The sequence below is a fragment of the Emiliania huxleyi genome (assembly GCF_000372725.1).
Source record: "Emiliania huxleyi CCMP1516 unplaced genomic scaffold EMIHUscaffold_78, whole genome shotgun sequence".
Lineage (NCBI taxonomy): Eukaryota > Haptophyta > Isochrysidales > Noelaerhabdaceae > Emiliania > Emiliania huxleyi.
The window spans coordinates 196,278-216,092 of NW_005196163.1; the positions used below are offsets into that span (position 1 = coordinate 196,278).

General features: G+C 64.1%; 4 protein-coding genes across 4 annotated transcripts; 3 read left to right on the forward strand and 1 right to left on the reverse strand.

The window, feature by feature from the left end:
- Positions 1–4,333: 4,333 nt before the first annotated feature.
- Positions 4,334–5,350, reverse strand: EMIHUDRAFT_218186 (hypothetical protein; the record flags this gene model as incomplete). Its single annotated transcript, XM_005760047.1, has 3 exons — positions 4,334–4,565; positions 4,664–5,181; positions 5,342–5,350. The coding sequence occupies 3 exons, from the start codon at positions 5,348–5,350 to the stop codon at positions 4,334–4,336; spliced, it is 759 nt and encodes a 252-aa protein (XP_005760104.1).
- Positions 5,351–7,244: 1,894 nt separating this feature from the next.
- On the forward strand, positions 7,245–8,474 carry EMIHUDRAFT_218188 (hypothetical protein; the record flags this gene model as incomplete). The annotated part of the gene is made up of 2 exons (XM_005760048.1): positions 7,245–7,549; positions 8,234–8,474. The coding sequence occupies 2 exons, from the start codon at positions 7,245–7,247 to the stop codon at positions 8,472–8,474; spliced, it is 546 nt and encodes a 181-aa protein (XP_005760105.1).
- A 789-nt stretch (positions 8,475–9,263) lies between these two features.
- On the forward strand, positions 9,264–10,396 carry EMIHUDRAFT_453271 (hypothetical protein; the record flags this gene model as incomplete). The annotated part of the gene is made up of 3 exons (XM_005760049.1): positions 9,264–9,927; positions 9,998–10,110; positions 10,207–10,396. 3 exons carry the CDS (start codon positions 9,264–9,266, stop codon positions 10,279–10,281), a joined length of 852 nt encoding a protein of 283 aa, XP_005760106.1. The 3' UTR covers positions 10,282–10,396.
- Positions 10,397–14,036: 3,640 nt separating this feature from the next.
- Positions 14,037–16,976, forward strand: EMIHUDRAFT_106417 (hypothetical protein; the record flags this gene model as incomplete). The annotated part of the gene is made up of 5 exons (XM_005760050.1): positions 14,037–15,426; positions 15,483–15,745; positions 15,868–16,245; positions 16,360–16,512; positions 16,563–16,976. The coding sequence occupies 5 exons, from the start codon at positions 14,037–14,039 to the stop codon at positions 16,974–16,976; spliced, it is 2,598 nt and encodes an 865-aa protein (XP_005760107.1).
- Positions 16,977–19,815: the final 2,839 nt, after the last annotated feature.

The window sequence follows — 19,815 nt, forward strand, 5'->3', positions numbered from 1 at the left end:
CGAGTTCGCATCCGCGACTGGCGCTACTACACCGGGTTTGACCTGGAGGGCAGCGACGGGCGCAAACTGCACCCGGAGATCCAGCAGGTGAAGGACACGGCGGGCGACCGACATCGCGTGATCCAGTACGCTCGCAAGCACGGCAATTACATCGAGGACCTGGAGACGAATGTCAAGGGCGGGCGGCGCGAGATCCCACCGTGGGCCAAGACACTCGACGCCGCAACAACGGTACGCGGCGGCATGAAGGCGCTCGCCGACAAGCACTCGGATTTCTACTACCTACATGGGTCGAAAGTGCTCCCGATGCTGCAGGCGCGAGTTGGGACTGGAGACTATCGGCTTTACACGCTCGAGGACTTCACCGAGACCATCGAAGGCAAGCCAAGGGAAGATGTGATGGGTTGCCTGACCAGCGAGCCGATTGTCATCTTTGGCGAGTCCAACATCGCTAAGACTGCCTTCCTTGAGGCATACTTCAAGAAGCCGCTCGTCGTCTCAGAGATGGATGACCTAAAACAGATCAGCTGGGACACAGATGCAATCATCTTTGATGACATGGACTTCACCAACCTGACTGCTGAGGCGACAATCCGACTGCTCGACATGGAGCGTTCACGGAGCGTCAAATGCCGCTACAACAACGGCACTCTCCCGCAGTACATGCCACGCATCTTCACCACCAACAGCCAGCTGACAGAGGAGGACCACATATTTCCTCGAGGGCGCAACGCCAAGCAGCAGCACGCAATTGATCGCCGCTACCGCAAGATTGGTCCGCTGACAGAGCCGCTGCAGCGACTGGGACGCAAGCTCACACCGGGCGAGCTCATAGTGAAGAAGATGGTGAAGGGAGTGCTTGGGCGCGTGACCAAAGGCGCCAGAGGTGCCAAGCGGCCTGCTGCGCCCCCCTCCCAGGCTGCAGCCCCCCCCCCACGCAAGCGGCGGGTGATTGTGGACAGTGATGAGGACTAGCGGTCGTAAAGGACAAACGGTTGCGGGTACGTCTTGGGTCGGTTTTGAATGTGCTTGCTCGTGCTGGGTGGTAACCCCGCGGCCTGGAGGGTGTCAGGTGGACATGGTAGCATACCTCAATGCCCAGGCGAGGCTTGCAGAGAGCTCAATGGGAGCGACAACGCGAGATCAAGTTGTCCTTTTGTAAAGGACAAGTCCTTTAAAAGTCATCGGCCTATCCGCTAGGTAAGGTACGGGGTGTGGACCCTAAGTTGACCAGGGGTTGTGCGCTGGGCCCTCCTGCTCGGCTCCAGCCATTACACAAGTCTTACAGCTGTGGCAGCCGCACAGTAGGCTGTGTCAACTGTGCAGAGTGTGTGAGCAGCAGAGGAGCTGCTCTCCAGGCTTCAGGCGCAAAGAGCTGCATGCCACCGAAAGCGCTGCACACAAGTCAACTACTCGAAAACCTCCTGCGGGCGGGCGGGGGGGGAGGGGGGGCGAGGGTAAGGTAAGGTTAGGACTTACTCTAGCTAGGTAAGGTACGGGGTGTGGACCCTAAGTTGACCAGGGGTTGTGCGCTGGGCCCTCCTGCTCGGCTCCAGCCATTACACAAGTCTTGTCATCAACAGAGTAGATGGATCTGACCTCGGGGCCGATGTGACCAAGCGCTGGTAGCGTGGTTTTACCTCACACCCACGGTCTCACAGTGTGCCGGCAGTCGCCGACGCCGCCGAGCAGTGTCGCTCACACAAGCCGCAGCACAAGTGACTGAGGGCCAGTGAGGGCGAGCCCATCGCTGTCACAGCTGTGGCAGCCGCACAGTAGGCTGTGTCAACTGTGCAGAGTGTGTGAGCAGCAGAGGAGCTGCTCTCCAGGCTTCAGGCGCAAAGAGCTGCATGCCACCGAAAGCGCTGCACACAAGTCAACTACTCGAAAACCTCCTGCGGGCGGGCGGGGGGGGAGGGGGGGCGAGGGTAAGGTAAGGTTAGGACTTACTCTAGCGGATAGCCCCATGTGTCCTTTTAAAAAGATTTTTGTCCTATCTAAAAGGACAGGTTCTTGAAGGGCGCCACGCGCCCCCGCTCGCCGGCCCAGGCGTACCTCCCGCACTCCACTTGCCCTTCGCAACTTCCCCGTGCCCGGTGGTGCCGGGGGACGGCAGTCGCGGCCTTGTTTTGGACGTTACGTGCCGCCGCGTTTCGATCACCGATCACCGTCTGAGAGAGAAGTCCTGAGAGAACTCTCCAAAGCCGGTGATCGGTGACCAGGTGACCGGCCGGTGATCATGCAGCTAGTGGGTGGTGCCCCGACCGACGTGAGCGTCATCAACGCCCGCAAGTACCACCTTACGTACGCCGCACTCGGCCGCGGCGAGCTCTCGAATGAAGACGTGCTGAGCCAGCTCACCGTCAAGCGAGGGGTCCGAGAGTACTGCATCGGCAACGAGCTGCACGCTGACCCCGCCGACCCATTGCTGGACGAGCACAAGCACGTCTACGTCTACTTTCTTGAGCGAGTTCGCATCCGCGACTGGCGCTACTACACCGGGTTTGACCTGGAGGGCAGCGACGGGCGCAAACTGCACCCGGAGATCCAGCAGGTGAAGGACACGGCGGGCGACCGACATCGCGTGATCCAGTACGCTCGCAAGCACGGCAATTACATCGAGGACCTGGAGACGAATGTCAAGGGCGGGCGGCGCGAGATCCCGGTCACGCTGGGGGGCTTACGCGGTCTAAGATCGGCGGGAGCCTCTTTTATGCGGGCTAACAAAGTCGGCCGTAAATAAATAAAAACGGTCAAACTCTGAGACGAGATGGGATTTAGGGACATGTGTCCCCGCCCTTCACGATCTTGGTGTGAGGGATCTTCAGGCGACGGCGAGGCTGAGGGGGGTGGCGACGGCGAGGCGGAGGGGGGTGGCGACGGTGAGGTAGAGGGGGGCGGCGGCAAGGGCGAGGGCGGCGGCGACGGAGAGGCGGAGGGGGGCGGAGAGGGCGAGGCGGAGGGGGGTGGCGACGGCGAGGCGGAGGGGGGTGGCGACGGCGAGGCTGAGGGGGGTGGCGACGGCGAGGCGGAGGGGGGTGGCGACGGTGAGGTAGAGGGGGGCGGCGGCAAGGGCGAGGGCGGCGGCGACGGAGAGGCGGAGGGGGGCGGAGAGGGCGAGGCGGAGGGGGGCGGAGGGCTCGGCGAATATATCGCCTTGTTCATACACACCGCTTCCATAGCGAGGCAAGCCACGCTCGACCTCCACCGCACATTCGACAATTCGATCGACTCATCTTTCGTTAAGCAATACGCCGGGTCCTTGGCGCTGTGGATATAAAATGAGTTGACGTTGCCGGTTTGCGCGTACGCGCTGTAAGCCACCATCGAGTTTTTGGATATGGAAGAACCAGGCTCAGAGTTAAACCTGATAAGGTAATTGGAATCGCCATTTTCCTCGTCACTCAACGAGCCCTTCGTGTGTATATCTCTCGCAGGACCGCCGTCCACCGCGGTGTAAAGGTTGAAGACATCATCGCGGCCAGGCACGGGCCGGAGAATCTCGAAGGATTGTTCAAATTTGTCACAGAGGCCGTATGTCCAAATTACGTTGACGCCGTTCAAATATCCGCCAGTGCTGCCCATACAATAATCGAGCCCTCCAACGCTGTTCGTAAACACAACCGTTTCAGTTTCCTCGTTGCAGAACGTCGCTGGGAGGGGGGGCGCGGGCGAAGGCGGGGGACTGGGCGGGCTGGGGGCACTGGGGGGGACGAGAGATGCCAAGACACAACTGTCCACTGTTGCGTCTGGAGATCCTGGCAGGCTGTATTGACTTTCATTTTGGAGTTCGCACCTATGGCTTGACCCGCCATCATTATAGAACTGAAATGCCACGCACGATGGCCCCATGGTGCCTCCGCACATTTGGGCACACCAGTCGATGTCGATGGCGGGAATGAAGCTGAAGAAGGCGTTTCCGACCTTGGTATTTTCAAAGCACGCGTAGTCGCTTAAATCTCTAGCGGTCAGCGACATGTCAGCCACCACCACGGGAGCCAGTGGCGGTGGCGGCGAGGGCGTCGCGGCGGACATGTGGAGCGGTCGGCCGTCGGCTAAGGGAACGCCCCAATTTTCGCAGGTCCAAATTTGTGACTGCCGTTTTTGCAATTACGGAATTTGGCGTTTGTCTACCTCTAGTTCTTTGTTTATTTAAAGGCTAAAAGGGGCACTCGCTTGCTTTTTTTCGCTGCAGCCCTGAATAAATAAAACTTACAAATCTACTAGGAGATGGGTAAAAGCCCATGGGTTTTCGCGGCGGCGAGTTTCTTTTTCGCGACCCCGCGAAATTTCCTTTTCGACGCCCGTTGCGTTTTTTTTCGAAATAAGGCATCTATCTAGAGAAGATCAGGTAATCTGACAAGGCCAGCACGGAGCTTCCCCTCCTGGCTTGCATCGCCGATCTGGCCTCCTCGACTGAATCGCGGCCCATGACTCCTCGCGACGCCATAGCGCCTCGTTGCGCAAACGGCACCTGAAGGACATAATTTTGCACCTCGATGTCGTTGCGCAAGCACGCCTCGTTTGCGACGGCGGCCCGATCGCAAAGCCGGAGGTTGAAGGGTCTACAAACGTGGAGGCGGCTGTTGGGTTAAGGAGGACGGAGGCAACAGCGTCCAAGCCCCCGGGTAGCATCCGTGCAGTCCGGGCGGGAACGCCGCACGAGAATTTGACGTGGTTGACGCCCACCAGGCCCAATAGCAGCCCTTGGGGGTGCTCGGCGAGCCAGGCGGCGGAGGCGGACGCCATCGCTTCGTCCCTCAGGCTCTGGCGCGTGAGAAAGTTTGGGAAGCTGATGGTCCGCGCGTCGTCGGTGGAGGCGGTCATGCGCTGGCCGGCCCTTCGCATCAGCGTGAAGGGCGGCCGCAGCGTGTAGGACACATACTCCTCGAAGGCCCTCGTGCTTCCGAATCGCTCGAAGCCATCGCCGTCCGGCACGTACTGGCGCCGCTTGGCCGGCTCGAGGGCGCCGCCCAGCTCCACCTTGGCCTTGTCCTCCGAGTCCATGTCGAGCGCCAGCATCGTCACACCGTGCGTGCGGCAGATCCGGAAAATGGGCGCATACGCCGCGAAAGACCAGTACCACCGCCTCTCCCACTCGGTCGCAGCCACCAAGCCGGCCTCATCGAGACGGCCGGCGAGGTAGTCGTCGAGCGCCGGCTGGAAGCGCTGCTGCACCGCCTCCAAGCCGACGGCGAGGGGCCTGCGTGTGGTGCGCCGGAGACCATAGCCAGCCAGGAGACACGGTTTCGGGTTGGTCGAGCGCCGTGCCGCCCAAAGAGGCCGAGCGCCTAAAGAAGAAAAACGCCGGTTCTTAAAATGAAGTCGGGACACGGCACACGTATCTCATGACACGCCGGCACTCGGAAACTCGTACGTTCAAGGTTGCCGCTGTTGAGCTTCAGCCGCTGTTGAGCTCCAGCCGCTTTTGAGCGCCACGTCTTGAAGCAGCCGAACTCGCAATGGGCTGCGGCACGAGCAAGCCGGGTCTGACCTACGAGGAGAAGCTGGAGCTGTGGCGCAAGCTCGGCGGCGGCGACCTGGAGCCGGTCCTCGCGAGCGGCGCCGTCGCACTCCTCGACGCGCAGTGGATCATCAGCCACGCCGAGGCGGGGGGCGTCCTCACTCACCGCCAGGCGCTGCCCAAAGAGGCCTTCCTATCCCTCGCCGACCTCGTCGAGGCGATCAGCTATGCGGACTACCTTCCCGTCGGAGCGCTCTCGTACCCGTGGCTGACCAAGGACCACCCCGACCCGCGCGGAGCCAACCTCGCCCGCGTCGCAAGGGCGCTCAAGGCCCTGCTCAGCGGCACCTACGGGGATGGCTCGGCAAGATTCACGCGGCTCGGTGTCTTTTGGGACTTCGGCTCGCTGCACCAGCACCCCGACCCTCTCAACGGCGTCATGCGCACCGAGGAGCAGAACGCGCTCTTCAAGCAGGGGCTGGGCTGCCTCGGCACGCTCTACTCTCACCCGCACACGTTCGTGCTGCGGCTGACCTCCTTCCCGGACGGCCACAAGGCGGAGGACCAGGCCGAGGGCACCAACGTGGCCAAGTACTTTGACCGTGGCTGGTGCTCCACCGAGAACGCCTGGGCGAGCCTGACCAAGGCCTTCGCCCTCTCGCTCGACCTCGGCAAGATGCGCGACGGCAAGGAGTACGACTACTACAGCCTCATGCTCGACTGAGTTCAAGGGTTTCGCGGGGAGTGACTCCATGCCCGCATGCCATGGTCCATGGTGTTGGCCCATGCGTCAAATTCGCAGGCGAATTTTGTTCGTTTATACTATAATAATACAAACGAATGGTCACTTGTCGCAGTCACACACACACACACACACACACACACACACACACACACACACACACACACACACACACACACACACACACACACACACACACACACACACACACACACACACACACACACACACACACACACACACACACACACACACACACACACACTCACACACACACACACCGCACCGCTTGACCGCAGACCGCACCGCAGTCCGCAGACCGCAGGTCCGCACCGGCCACCGCGCCCGCGGCGCCCCGCCGGCCCCCGCGCGCGCACACGCCCTGCTTCGCCCTCCGCTCCCCCTAGGTGTACCTGTGTTAGTGCCAGTGCGCGCCAGTCCCGTGCCCAGTGTCGTGCGAGGGAGTTTTTTTGTTCTTTTAGCGCGCTCGCGAGCAACAAGCGTTAAATTCTTTTAAATTCTTGTATGAAAATTCTTTATTTTCGAACAGCATAACACACACACACACACACACACACACACACACACACACACACACACACACACACACACACACACACACACACACACACACACACACACACACACAAACGGCCCCAAATGACGTGTGAGTGTTAGAGTTGTTTGGTATTGCTAAAAATCTCCACACACACACACACACACACACACACACACACACACACACACACACACACACACACACACACACCGCACCGCACCGCTTGACCGCAGACCGCACCGCAGTCCGCAGACCGCACCGGCCACCGCGCCCGGCGCCCCGCCGGCCCCCGCGCGCGCACACGCCCTGCTTCGCCCTCCGCTCCCCCTAGGTGTACCTGTGTTAGTGCCAGTGCGCGCCAGTCCCGTGCCCAGTGTCGTGCGAGGGAGTTTTTTTTGTAAAATTCTTTTATTTAGCGAGTAAGCGGCGTTACATTCTTTGGTTTCCGAAATTCTTTATTTTCGAACAGCATTTGCATTATGTCGGACGACCACTCCTCGACACCCCGCTCCGCACTCGCGGAGATCTCTCCAGGCCAGCCCTCCTCCTGCAGGGCCGGCGGCGGCGCGCGTTTGGCGTCCGCCGCGTGCACTCCCGACTTCACCACCCGCTACTCTGACGGTGGCACCGCCGTCGCGGGATACTCTCCGTTTGGCTGCTGCTCGCCGCCGTCGCCGTTTGCGGGCGGCACTCAGATTCAGTTTGGCGGCACGCAGTCGGAGGATGACGAGACCGAAGCAGCCGCGACGCAGCTCCTCGGCGGCACACAGCACGAGCCCCTCGAGTCGGCAGAGGGAGAGCCTGAGGAGGAGGAGACCGAGGAGGAGGAGACCGAGGCCGAGGAGGAGCCCGACTTGCCCGACGCGAGCAGCGGAGTGGAGGCGGAGGGGACAGAGGAGGCGGCGGCGGCGGAAGAGGCGGCGGCGGCGGCGGCGGCGGCGACCTCCTCCGGGCCGCAGTCCTCGCCGGAGCGGGCGTGGCTCCTGCGTGAGGTCGAGGCCTTGCGCGGCACGGCTGCGCAGCAGCAGGACGCGATGGCGCGGCAGCAGGACGCGATGGCGCGGCAGCAGGCGCAAATCGCAGAGCTGTCCGCAAAGCTGGCGGCGCTCGAGCCGCCTCGGGCCGACGGCGCGTCTCGCCCGCCTCCGGCGGCGGCGCGCCCTCGGCCTGCCGCCAAGCACACACACACACACACGATTCATACTCGCTGTCGTAGCGCTGGTCCAATGCGTGGTGCAGTCAGGTCAGGGTGGTACGTAGTAACGTCAATGCTCGGTCTTGCGTCTATGCTGTTGCGTATTGAGGTCCTCAACTGGTCTAAGTTGGTTTACGTTTGCTCACAGGGGGGGCTGGGGTGAATACGACTCTCCGTCGCACTCACGGTTCCTGGTCCGGAGCCGCCGCGGCTCGGGACTAAACGACAGGGCCTCTCCGATGAGGCCCACACACGACTCCGTGCGGCGTTCAGGGAGTTCGTTACACACAATGGGACCGCCCGTCCTCCTCAATTCGATTATCGGGACCCCCGGGGTCGTTACATGCGCCTCGTCACTCCGTTCTTCGAGGCGGTCGAGGCGGGCGACCTCGACGGCTGCGTCGCGTTGCGTCGCGCGGGCGCGTCGGTGAGCGCCGCCGACCGCCAGCGTCTTCGCCGGTCTTCGCCCGTCGCCCCCCGTCGGTCGGCAACCGCCTCCGAAAGCCCGAAGTAACCTCGGCCCACCCCTACGGCTGTCCCTTTCGCCTATCTCTTAAGTGGCGGCCAGAAGATCCGCCCTGGGATCTTCGGCGCAGGGCGCCGTCACCGGCCCCATGAGCCCCTACGAGGCCATTCAGTGCTCATGTGGCACGGCCTGAGCACGCCTAGCAATGCCTCGGGCCGCGGCGCCCAGAATTGTTGGTGCTGGCCAGCAACGTGGCCGGCGAGTGCCGTCGTTGCATTGGTGGCGACCACCGCTGAAGCGGTCAGCAGGTGGGAAGGCATCGCTCTCTGGGGCGGCCCCACGACCCTGCAGTCGTTCCAGTGGCGGGGGTGGAAATGGCAGTGTGGGTGGCGGAAACGATGGCGGCACTGGCGGCCGCACCGCCTGGTGTGGAGCCTCAGGGGCGGCCCCTCGACCCAGCGGTCGCTCCAGCGGCGGGGGCGGAGGTGGTGGTGGCGGGGGCGGGCCTGGTGGCGGTACCGGCCGCCGCCCCTCCTGAGGCGGGGCCTCGGGGGCGGCCCCCTGCCCCTGCGCTCGTTCTAGCCGCGGTTCCACTCGTCGGCCGTCTACCCCGCCCAAGGGGGGGGGGCGAGCTCTCGACTTCCCTCGAGGAGAGGGGGGGGCAGGGCCTGGATCCGTTGACGGTCCCGCTTCTCCCTCCCGTTGCACTGCGCCAGGCCGTAGACTGCCCAGTAACCGCGTCGCCTCTCCCCGCGCCCGGTCCTTCTCGATTCGGTCCCGCACCGCCCGAATATCAAAGGCCGATGAGGGAGTAGTTTTTTTCAGCGCAGGCTGTGCATGCCCACATCTCCGCCCCCTCTCGAGGAGCTCGTGGCCAAGCACACCTTCCTCGGCCCGTTGCTTCCGCCTCCTGCGTTTGACGTGCCGAGCGCCCTCCGGCGGCTGTCTCTTCCTCCGCAGCTCCAAGGGCCTGCCACCCGGCCGGGCATCCGCAGCGAGAGCCTGGCCGTCGGTCGCGCGCTCGGTGGGGTCGACAAGGCGACCGCAGAGCGCTGGCGAATCATCGCCGGCCGACCGGATCTGCTCGAGAGCACTGCTCGCGCCGTCCAATCCGTGCACATCTTACCCTTCTCCGGCAACCGGGCGAGCTCGCGGCGCGCCACTCGCTTCATCGTGCCGAACGGACACCGCTCCCTGCTCAAGCCAGACACGCCGCGCTGGGCGCTGCTGACCGCCCTCGCGCGGTGCTTCGTCCGGCAGCAGGACGAGGGCGAGCGCGAGCACCTCGCGCGCTGCTGCCGCTTCGACGCGTGGGCTTATCAGGCGCCGCTCGACAAGCCGGCAATCGCGCTGGTGATCCTGCTCATGATGGCGTGCTACGCGGAGACGGAGCCCGAATTCCCGCCGCTTGAGCTGTCGCTGCGGGTCAGAGACGGCATCCGCCCCGAAGACGACAGTCACGCGTCGCGCGACCCCACGGCCTACTGCCTCATGGAGAACTGTGCGTGCTCTTTCACCCCTTCCCACCCCCCTGCGTTTCTTGCAGCCAGCCCTCCCCCCCCTCGCCCCAGGCCGGCACTGGGTGCGACGCACGGAGGTGGACCAGCTGTTCGCACATCCCCACCCGTGCTGCCCGCTGTGCGGCGGCGCGGTGAGTTTCGCGTGGCAGTGCGGGGCGACCGAGGTACGCCCGTACGCCATTAGTCGGCGTTCGCCCCCATGGATTGTGGTGCCCTGCACGGCGGCTACTGAAAGCAGCCGGCTGCTGCGCCCCGATCAGGTGATCTTCCCGACGCGTCGCTCTTCAGTAGCCGAGGACGGAGGTAATCAGGACGAGTCCCAAGAGCTCGCCTGAGCGAAATCCCGCCCCAGGCTCACTCTCAGCCGCCAAACGACAGCGATCAGCGTTCGTTCGCAAGATGCTGCCTGTGCGCAGCGCCGCTATGTTGAGCCGAAAAGAAAATATATCCGGAGGTGTGTGTGTGGTGGCGGCAGCAGGTATCTCTTAGGTGGCGAAGATCCCAGGGCGGATCTTCCAGCCCCTTTCGGCCGACCGCAGCGCGGTCCTACGGCCGCTGGTAGAGGGTGCGCAGCGTCCTAATCTAAAATCTGAGGATTCAGGATTCAGGCATCGCTTCAGTGGAGCCAAAGTGAGTTGATGGATGTGTGAGAACGGTACGGGACACGAGGAGGCACGCGGACCGACTCGTCGGCGACTCTGCTGCACGCCGTTTCAGAATTTTTCTCAGCGTGAGCGAGACGTGGAAGAGTGCCACCGTCGGGTAGGACGGGTCGGCCCGGAGTATCAGAGTAGCCGTCGTGGTCATGGTGAGCAGCGCCGGCCACTCCGGCGCCGCGTCGGCACCGTGGGAGCATGTCCACCGCCACTTCTAGAGGGGGCGCTCCGCTGCTAGGGGAAACCTGGAGCGCGGACTAACCCTCGGAGACCCGTGTTTACTTTACGGCCCTTTCCCTGCGAACGCGCACCCCCTGGGCTAGGGCTCTCTTGCCCGCAACCCGATGCCAATCATCCGGCCCGCTGGGTGCGCTTCTGAGCTCCCCGGCCCTGGATGTGCGGTTAATGACTGCACTCCAAGTGCTCCAAGTGCTTAGTGTGGGTAAACGAAAGTAGCGTATACGCTACTATGAAAGAAGAAGCCGAAAAAAGACGCCGGAGTGGGTCCGCCCGAGCCGGCCAGCTGCCGGCTCGCACGGCAGCCTCTTCCTCTCGACCAGCCTCAACTTCCGTACAGTCAGCATTTTGTCGCTGCGTGCTCGTGGCCAGCTGTGGCGGCGGTCGAAGTTCGCCCAGGTTCGGTGACGAGCGCCAGACGATAGTAGTGTCTCTGTTCGCCCTGTGCATGTCAGGCCAGGCTGCAGCAGGGCACTACCATCGTGCTGCCCTGTTGCAGCCTGACTTTGCCCACTGTGCACCGTCGCCAGAGCATCACCACCGCCCGGCATCGTGTCACGGCGAGCTCCTTCTGCGCCCGCTCGCGAGGCTCTCGCGCTGGCACACTTTGGCCATCTGCTGCTCGCGTTCGGCGAGCTCATCTCCGCACTCCTGCCACGGTGCCGTCACCACACACCTTCTGGCCGGCCTGAGCCGCGCGGGGTCGCCGGCGGGGGCAACGCGTCGACCTCTCTCTCTGGTGCACCACGGGCCGCAACGGCCTGCTAGCAGCGTGCGCGAGGAGGCAGTGTGCCGGCACAGTCGAGCCGGAGCATCGGGTTCTTGATGCTTGTGGGGTCAAGTCTGACCTTATGCGGCCTAATATGCAATAATAATGCTCTTCTCTCACCCAGTCTTTTGATATTATCCCTCAAAGTCGAATTTTCGTTTACTGGTGACCATAGTAGTGTCTTGTTTGCGAGATCTTCAAACGAATACTTTAAAGTCTCGACAATCACTAAGCTGCTTATGTGGCACCGCAGAGGCTCCCTTGGGGATGCCTGAGGCCAGCCCAACCACTCACTAAGCCGTACGTAGACGAATTGGGCGCTACTTTTTTCGTTTACCCACACTAAGGGAGTAAACGTTGGGGGGTTTTGCTAAGCGTATTTGCGCCTCCGTATTTGCAAATACAGGCGAACAAATACGGCACGTGAAATCGAGTGTTTTGCTAGCGTATTTGCCGGATGGCCGTATTTGCGGCGTCAAACCCAAGTTAATGCAAGGAGCTCTTTGCAAAAATGTCGTGCACACATGTATACATGTCCATAAATTATTCACAAACGAATGCTCACATGCGACATGGCAGGTAGCCGCATATGCGCCACGCGCCCCAACCGCTCCTCTGGTCGCCGCCGGCCTCCGCGGTGGCGGCGATGTCGCAGCGCCATGCGCGGGACTGAAATCCCCCAAATCCTCTCAGCTCGAAGGGGGAATTTATTTGTTTGGGGGGTGTTCGACCGGGCTATCCCTGAGATGGTTGGGAAGGGGGTGGTTTCACTGCGTCTAGGTAGAACATGTTAGGAGACGAACAGATCGGTCGGCCCGCGGCGAGCGGAGAAGACGGGCACTGGACCAGGAAGACTGGGAGAGTGTAAATGGAGGCGGGACACGTCTGTTCAGACGCGCATACCGCGCCTCCCATCGAGATCGACTCCCACCGCTATCTAGGCGATTAGGGCCTCCCCACCGGCTATGACCAGGGCTCAGGTTTTGCATGACCTGATCTGTGCCTGCCAAGCTGTGTTTTGCCTTGTGTATGTTCTCTCAGGATGGGGTTGTGCTTTTGAGTGAAGTCGGAAATGCGGGGAGGTACAGCATGCGGCCCCATTGCAGGGAGGTACAGCATACGTTGCTCACTGTGGGCCTGTGGGGGTGTGGGGGGTGGGGAGGGGGGGTTAGGCTTTTGCAGGTGGGGAGGGGGGCCCTCTCAAAGATCTCTCCAGGATCTCACGACTCTCCAGGAATCTCACGACACAGCCGTCAAGTGACGGAAGGGCAGTACACAGCCAGTGCAGGACGGTCCACAGCCATGCAGCCATGCAGTGGTACGCACCCTCAGCAGTACGCACCCTCCGAGGGCAGTACACAACTGGAAGGCAGTACACAACTAGCACAGGATGGCACACAGCCATCCTGCTGGTGATGCAGACGGAACGCACCCTGGGCGGTACGCACCCCCAAGTGCATTGTGGGGTGTTGCGGGCAGAGGCAGTCCTGAAGCTGAAGGCTGCCTTGTAAAACTCATTGAACTCGTCACACAAAGTCCAGCTGGTGGTGCTCGGTACGCACCTGCTACATTGGGGCGGCGTGGGTCAATCTCAGCTCAGTCTGGACGCGGCAAGCTCAGCTCCATCTCGGTCTCAATCTCGGCTCAATATGGTGATCTCAGCAGAGGACAGCTGTGCTCTCACAACTCATGTGCACAGCAGGCCTTGTGATGCGTGTTGGGGCAAGGCATCACAACACGAAGGGTCCACAGCCAGAGGTAGTGGTGTGCGCACCTCGGTCCACTATAACGTCGCAGGCACCTGCGCAAGAGGGGCGAGGGGGCTGGTCAGATGGTGTGATGGCCATCAGCAATGGGCTCCCACACACTGTACTCGGGTTAGCTGCAGGGCGCAGGTGGGCTGTGCGCCCGGATGAGCTGTGGGATGCAGGTCCCGTCGGGCGCGCGCGCGCGCAGAAGAGGGGCAGGCTGGGAGAGGCGCGCCTTGAATCGCGTGCGCAGCTCGTACTCGCCTCGGTACGAGAGAGTCCAGCTCCGTGTCCGTCCTTGAGGCGTGGCGGAGGCGGCTATCCGAGCCCTGCAGGCGCATCAACACCCCAGGGAGGGCAGACGCGTCCAGGACGGAGGCACACCCCACACGCACGCCTCGCGGCCACGGCGCCCGCCGCAACCGACGCCGCTCCGCATCTGACCCGAGCGTAGCCCGCCCCGCAATCCGTCGCACACGATGCGTCTGGCGCACGGGGGTGAAGCGCAGCCCGGCAGAACCTGCCGTGCACGCGAAAACAAAATCCGCACGAAAAAGAAAAGGACCGATGCACTGATTGCAACTGCGGATTTTTCTTCTTTTTCCCCGCCGCCCGCGAAACACATTAGCACATCTGCGCACCGCGTTTCTTCTTTTTCCCCCGCCGCCCGCGAAACACACATGTACATGCGCCGCGGCAGCAAGCGGTCCCTGCAGGCCTACCAGTCCGGCTCCGGCGCCGGCGGCGGCTGCTCCAGCGCAGACGGCAAGAGCCCGCCCAGCTCCGGCGACGAGAACGCGTCCAACGGCGTTGACCTTCTCTCCGGGCAGCACGACGACGACAAGTGGGCCGACTCGCTCGCCTCCCCGCCCCGCCCCGTGCCGGCCGCGGCGAAGCCGGCCTTCAAGCTGCGCCTTATGCACGAGGAGCCAGAGACGGCCGCCGAAGCCGCGGCGCGGGCGGCCGAGGCTCAGCAGCGCGCAGGCGCGCGCGCAGACGCGCAGGCCTGGGACTGCGCCAAGTTTCAGGTGCGGCTGCAGCAGGCCATCAAGGCGGCCGACGAGGGCGCGGGCGGCGACGCGTCGGCGGCCGCCGGCCGGGTCTCGGCTCGACTGAGCAGCGGGAAGGCCAGGGCCGCCATCAAGGAGTCGATCGACGACGGCAACCGCGACGACCGCGGCCAGGTGTGCGCGGGCCGACGGCAGGGGCAGCAGAACCACGACGGGTCGATATACGTCACCGGGCCGTGCAAGGCGCGTGCGCAAGGCGTGCTCGGCACGATGCCCACCGCTGAAGCGGAGGAGGCGCTGCTGACGACGCTTGTCACTGAGGTCGACATGTGCCTGGAGCTCCCCGCCCTGCAGGACGCTGTCGTCGCGGCGCACTCGGCGCAGCGCGCCGGCACAACCACCGTCGCCGGCGGCGGCGGGCAGATCCGTGTGGTCAGCCGGGCCGTCAAGGCGTTGCGGGAAGTTGAGCGCTTCAATGCCGCGCGCGAGAGGGGCGAGGTGCCGCCGCACGTCCTGGCGCAAGCCGCCGCAAACAAGGCGGCGGCAGAGCGGCAGCGGACGCGAGCGGAGCTGTGGGAGGAGGTTTGCGGCGCAGCGACTTTGATGGCGGCGGCGGCGGCGGCGGTGGAGGAGGAGGAGCCCGCCGGCATGGAGGAGGAGGAGGGCGACGAGGAGCCCCTCGCCGACCCCGACCAACTGGCGGCGGCGGCGGCGGCGGTGGAGGCCGAGGAGGCAGAGGGCAGCGAGGCCGCGGCGGAGGTGGGCGCCGCCAGCCACCCGCGGGCGCCGACCTGCACCCGCTTTGCGCTCGCGCAGCTGGGGCAGCTCTGGCGCGACGCTGGCCTCATCGGCCCCGCGGCCGAGGTGCGCGAGCATTTCGGCACGACTCCCCTTTGGCTGCTCCGGCACGTCGGCATGCGGCTCGCGATACAGCGGCGGCGGCTGGCGGCGGAGGCGGTGGCAGGGCTTGACTGCTCCTACCTCCTACGGCTCGGCATGCAGGACGTGCTCATCGGCTACAACGACAAGCTCGACATCGCGACCGGCATCCTCCCCTCGGGTGCTCTCTAGGAACCTCGCGCGGAATCCGCTGCACCTCATCGCCACTTTCTGTAGGCCGCGTGATGGGGCGCATCGGAATCATCAACTGCTTCAAGTTCGTCTCCTCGCTGCCGCGGGTGCGGCCGGGCGCGCTGTCCGTCAAGCCGCGGCGCAAGCTCTTCGAGGAGTACCTTCGCCTCAAGGAGCAGTCGCAGGCGGAGGTGGGGCGCGCCATCTTCGGCGAGGGCGACGGCTCGGCGCGGCTTCGCGGCGGCCTCAAGGAGTGGGCGGGGCGGCGGAGCCTCGGCACGGACGCGGTCAAGGAGGCGGCCGAGGCGGTGAGCCCGCCCCTCGCTTGCCCGCCCCGTGTCACCCCCCCCCCCCCCCTCTCCTTCACCCTCGCCCCTCGCCCCTCCCCTCCCCACCCCTTGCCCACCCGCCCGCCGGCCCCTTTCCTCAGGTGAAGACCTTCCTCGCCGCCGTCGACTTTGAGGAGCTGCGCGCCGAGGCAGGCGCGCAACAGAGCGCCAGCAGAGCGCCGCGCTCGCCTGCCGCGCGCGCACACACCACAGGCATTCAATCACCGCGCGTGTGTGTGTGCGACGCAGGGGCGCGGCGCGAGCAGGACGCCCCGGCGGCGGACGCGGGCGCGGGCGCGGACGACGAGCAGCGCAAGCTCTTCGAGGAGTACCTTCGCCTCAAGGAGCAGTCGCAGGCGGAGGTGGGGCGCGCCATCTTCGGCGAGGGCGACGGCTCGGCGCGGCTTCGCGGCGGCCTCAAGGGGTGGGCGGGGCGGCGGAGCCTCGGCACGGACGCGGTCAAGGAGGCGGCCGAGGCGGTGAGCCCGCCCCTCGCTTGCCCGCCCCGTGTCTCCCCCCCCTCCTTCGCCCTCGCCCCTCGCCCCTCCCCCCCCCCACCCCTTGCCCACCCGCCCGCCGGCCCCTTTCCTCAGGTGAAGGCCTTCCTCGCCGCCGTCGACTTTGAGGAGCTGCGCGCCGAGGCAGGCGCGCAGCAGAGCGCCAGCAGAGCGCCGCGCTCGCCTGCCGCACCCCATGGCCGATCACCCCGCGCGCCTAGCCTACTCGTGTACGACCATGACGCGCAGGTGCGGTGGATCCGGGGACTTTCACCATCTTCGCGGGAGCCGGCCTCAAGGGGCAGGGCGGCCTCCTCTTCAAGCGCGAGATCGGGTCTTTCTTCCAGAGCGACATCTCGATGCGGGAGGGCGAGGACGGGCCGATGATCCTAGACCTGGACATCGGGCGTGCGATGCATGAGCTTGCCATGAAGACCGGCGCATACACGCACCGCGCGGGTGGCGTCGAGCAGCCCATCGCAGGTCAGAGCGAGCAGGCGAAGCTCATCGTCGATGCGCTGCGCCGCGCGCTGCTTACGGACGCCACTCTGTCTTCGGCATGCGGCGGCTCGGCGGTGCTGATGGCGCAGCCATTTGTGCTCGTCGACTCTGCCGGGGAGGTGCACGGCAGACCAGACATGGTGGCTTTTGCACTGCAGCATTCCGCGGTCCTCGCGTACATCTCCAAGATCCGCACCAAGAAGGAGGAGTGAGTGCACATCTCACGCACGCCGCCATGCGATGCCACGCCAAGGCGCGACCGCGCTGCCGCGCCGCACGCCAGCGCCGCGCGGACCTGCCCGTTCGCATGAACGTTACGTTACTTCGGTCGTCCTTACTTCCATCCCCCGCCACGGCCCCGTGGAGTGTGTCTCTCGTGTATCCGTTGGCCTTGACGCGTGTGATCTCTTCTCTACGCACAATCGTTTGCTCGTGTGTGTCCACCTTGTCAGTGTCCCGTATGACACTGTTACCTCGAGTGTCTCTCTGGTGCTCCATTCTGGCAACTCCGAGTTTTTCCCGGAGTCTGAGAGCTGGTTTGGGGCAAGATCTGAGGGCTAGTCGTCTGGGGGGGCGACCCCCCCATCTTTGTTTACCGATGCGTCCTAGAATGCAAAAACGCATTCTAGGACGCACTTTTCATCTCAAAGATACCATGTGTCTCGGGTACACAGGGCATTCTAGGATGCGATGGCTGTCCTGGAGATAGCCGCGCCGTGTCTTTTGTTACGCGTTCCATCTTAGACGCCACAAGCATCTATAGATGCACAGCTGTTCTGAGATGGCACTTGCATACTAGATCACATTTTACTATACTTGGACAGGGAAGCGTCTCAGGAGACACCGTGTGTCGGGTGCACCGGGCACCGAGGGGGGAGCAGGGAGCCAGGGAGCACGAAAAGGCGGTGTGATCTCTCGGCACCCCCTGGGGGCCCTGCCTTGAGTGCTCGTGTGAGGTCTCTCCTCGCGGCCTGCCCCTCCTGGAGAACCAGGTTCTCAGCACCGCGCATGCATCTGCTCGCGCCACGAGCTCTGGGCGCAAAGACCAAAGTTGCATGCACTGCTTACGACGATCCGACGGCGACGCCGCCTCCCCCCCCCACCAACCAGTTTGCGCGGCAGGTAGCGGGGCCAGTTCGAGGCTGAGGGCGTGGGCGTGCGCCTAGACACGGAAGACAGCGTACTTCCGAGAGTCGGCCAGCCGCGCGGTTTTTCTTGTTTGACTTGGCGATTTGAGGGACCGGGCATCCCGACTCGCTCCAGCTCCAGCTCCAGCTCCAGCTAGCTCCTGCTCCTCGCTCCTCGCTCGGTGAGCTGTCGCCCACCAGCGCGCGGCGACCGCGCGCACACCGTGCCCGCCGGCTCGCCGCCCTCCTCACCACCCGTCGGCGCTGTCCGCAGGCATGTGAGTCAGAACGGCGACCGCGCAGCGCGCACGGGTGTCTTGCTCGCCACCACCCTCTCGCCCCCGCTCCGTGACCGCCGCCGCCCGCGCCACCGCCGCCGCCAACACCGCCTCGCGCCTCGCGCCTCGCTCTCGCCGCCCCCGCCGCCCGCCCTCGACCTCGCGACGGCGTCCTTCTGGGGATCTGCGGGTGGCTTGCCCGCCTCGCCGCCGCCCCCACAGCGTGACCGCTTCCGCCGCCCCCACAGCGTGACCGCTTCCGCTCGATCGGTGAGCCGTCGCCCACCACGCGCGCTCTCACGGCGACCGCGGGCCGCTCATCGCCTCCGCCACGTCGCAGGTGTTTGATCTGGGCAGGAAGCGGCGCTGGTGACGGCAACCGGCAGCCACGTGCACGGAGTGCTAAGCGAGGTGCCTGTGTCCAAGTCTGAGTAGCCCGTGGCCGTGAGTGGCGTCAGGGGCAGTGTTCTGTGACTGTGTCCTGTGCGTGCTGTTCAGTGTGAGTCGGTGCAGCGGTGGGCCTGCTGCCGCTGCCACACGTGAGAGCCGCTGTCCGTGCCCCAGCACGTTGCGCGGAGAGGCTATAGGGCGCCCACCCACGAGTGCTCGGGTGGGCGCGCCGCGGCTGTGCGAGTAGTAGCGCAGCAGCCGCGGCGCACAGCCGGGGGCACGGCCCGCCGCGCAGCGCTCGCCACACCGAGTTTTCGTTTTCTTTTTTGTTTTTATACGTGCGTGTATTTCTTGAGATCCACACGCTGTTCAAAATATGCGCGCGTCTTCTGAGACACGCGCTGTTCACAGTATGCACGGCGCGTCTTTTGAGACAGCAACGCCAATCGGAGATGCCGCGAGCAATTCGGGATGCGCGGAGCAACTAATATAGACTCGCGCATCTTAGGATGCTCGAGCATACCGAGGACAGCGAGCGTCTAAGTAGGAGGCCTACTAGACGCACTCTAATCCAGAGACGCATTCGGTAAACAAAGATGGGGGGGTCGCCCCCCCAGACGAGTGCCATTTCACTCTGACACGCTAATCTTGAAAACGCGTCCAACGGAGCTCCGTGTTGCTCCCAGCGCCCTCCCCCGCGCTTCCTGCGGCCATGGCCGATGATACTAGTATGAGAGGTCATCTGGCTACCGCGAGCGCGACCCAACTCGCCGACATCGTCCGATGATGGTGCCGCAAAGTCAGCCTCCGGAGGCTATCGTGGGTCGAGCCGGCAGTAGCCGTGACATGTGGTTCCACCACCCTCGCAGGCTTTGCCTCTGACCGCCACCGTTCCCAGGCTACCTAATGGGATGGAAAGGAAGGCTGGGCGAGCGTATAGAAGCGTGCTCGACCTCGTCGTGGCAACCTGCACGGCAGCGCTGGTAGGCGCGATGAGCGTCGTGCCACCTGACCCAAGACGGGTCGCAGGCGTCGTACCGAGCGCGTCGAGACCGTGTCCTGATGTGATCTGCACGGGTGAGTCACGTCGGCGTCAAAGGAGCGACGTGCGACCTGTCAGAGCTTGATCTCCGATCTCAGCGGCGTCGCGTCGCCTTCGGCGGCGACACTTTTGTCCCTCCCCAGGACGCGCAGAGGCAGCTGCGACCCCGCTGAGTGGACTGAAAGGCAGCCCGCCGCCAGCTGGGTGCCGCCGT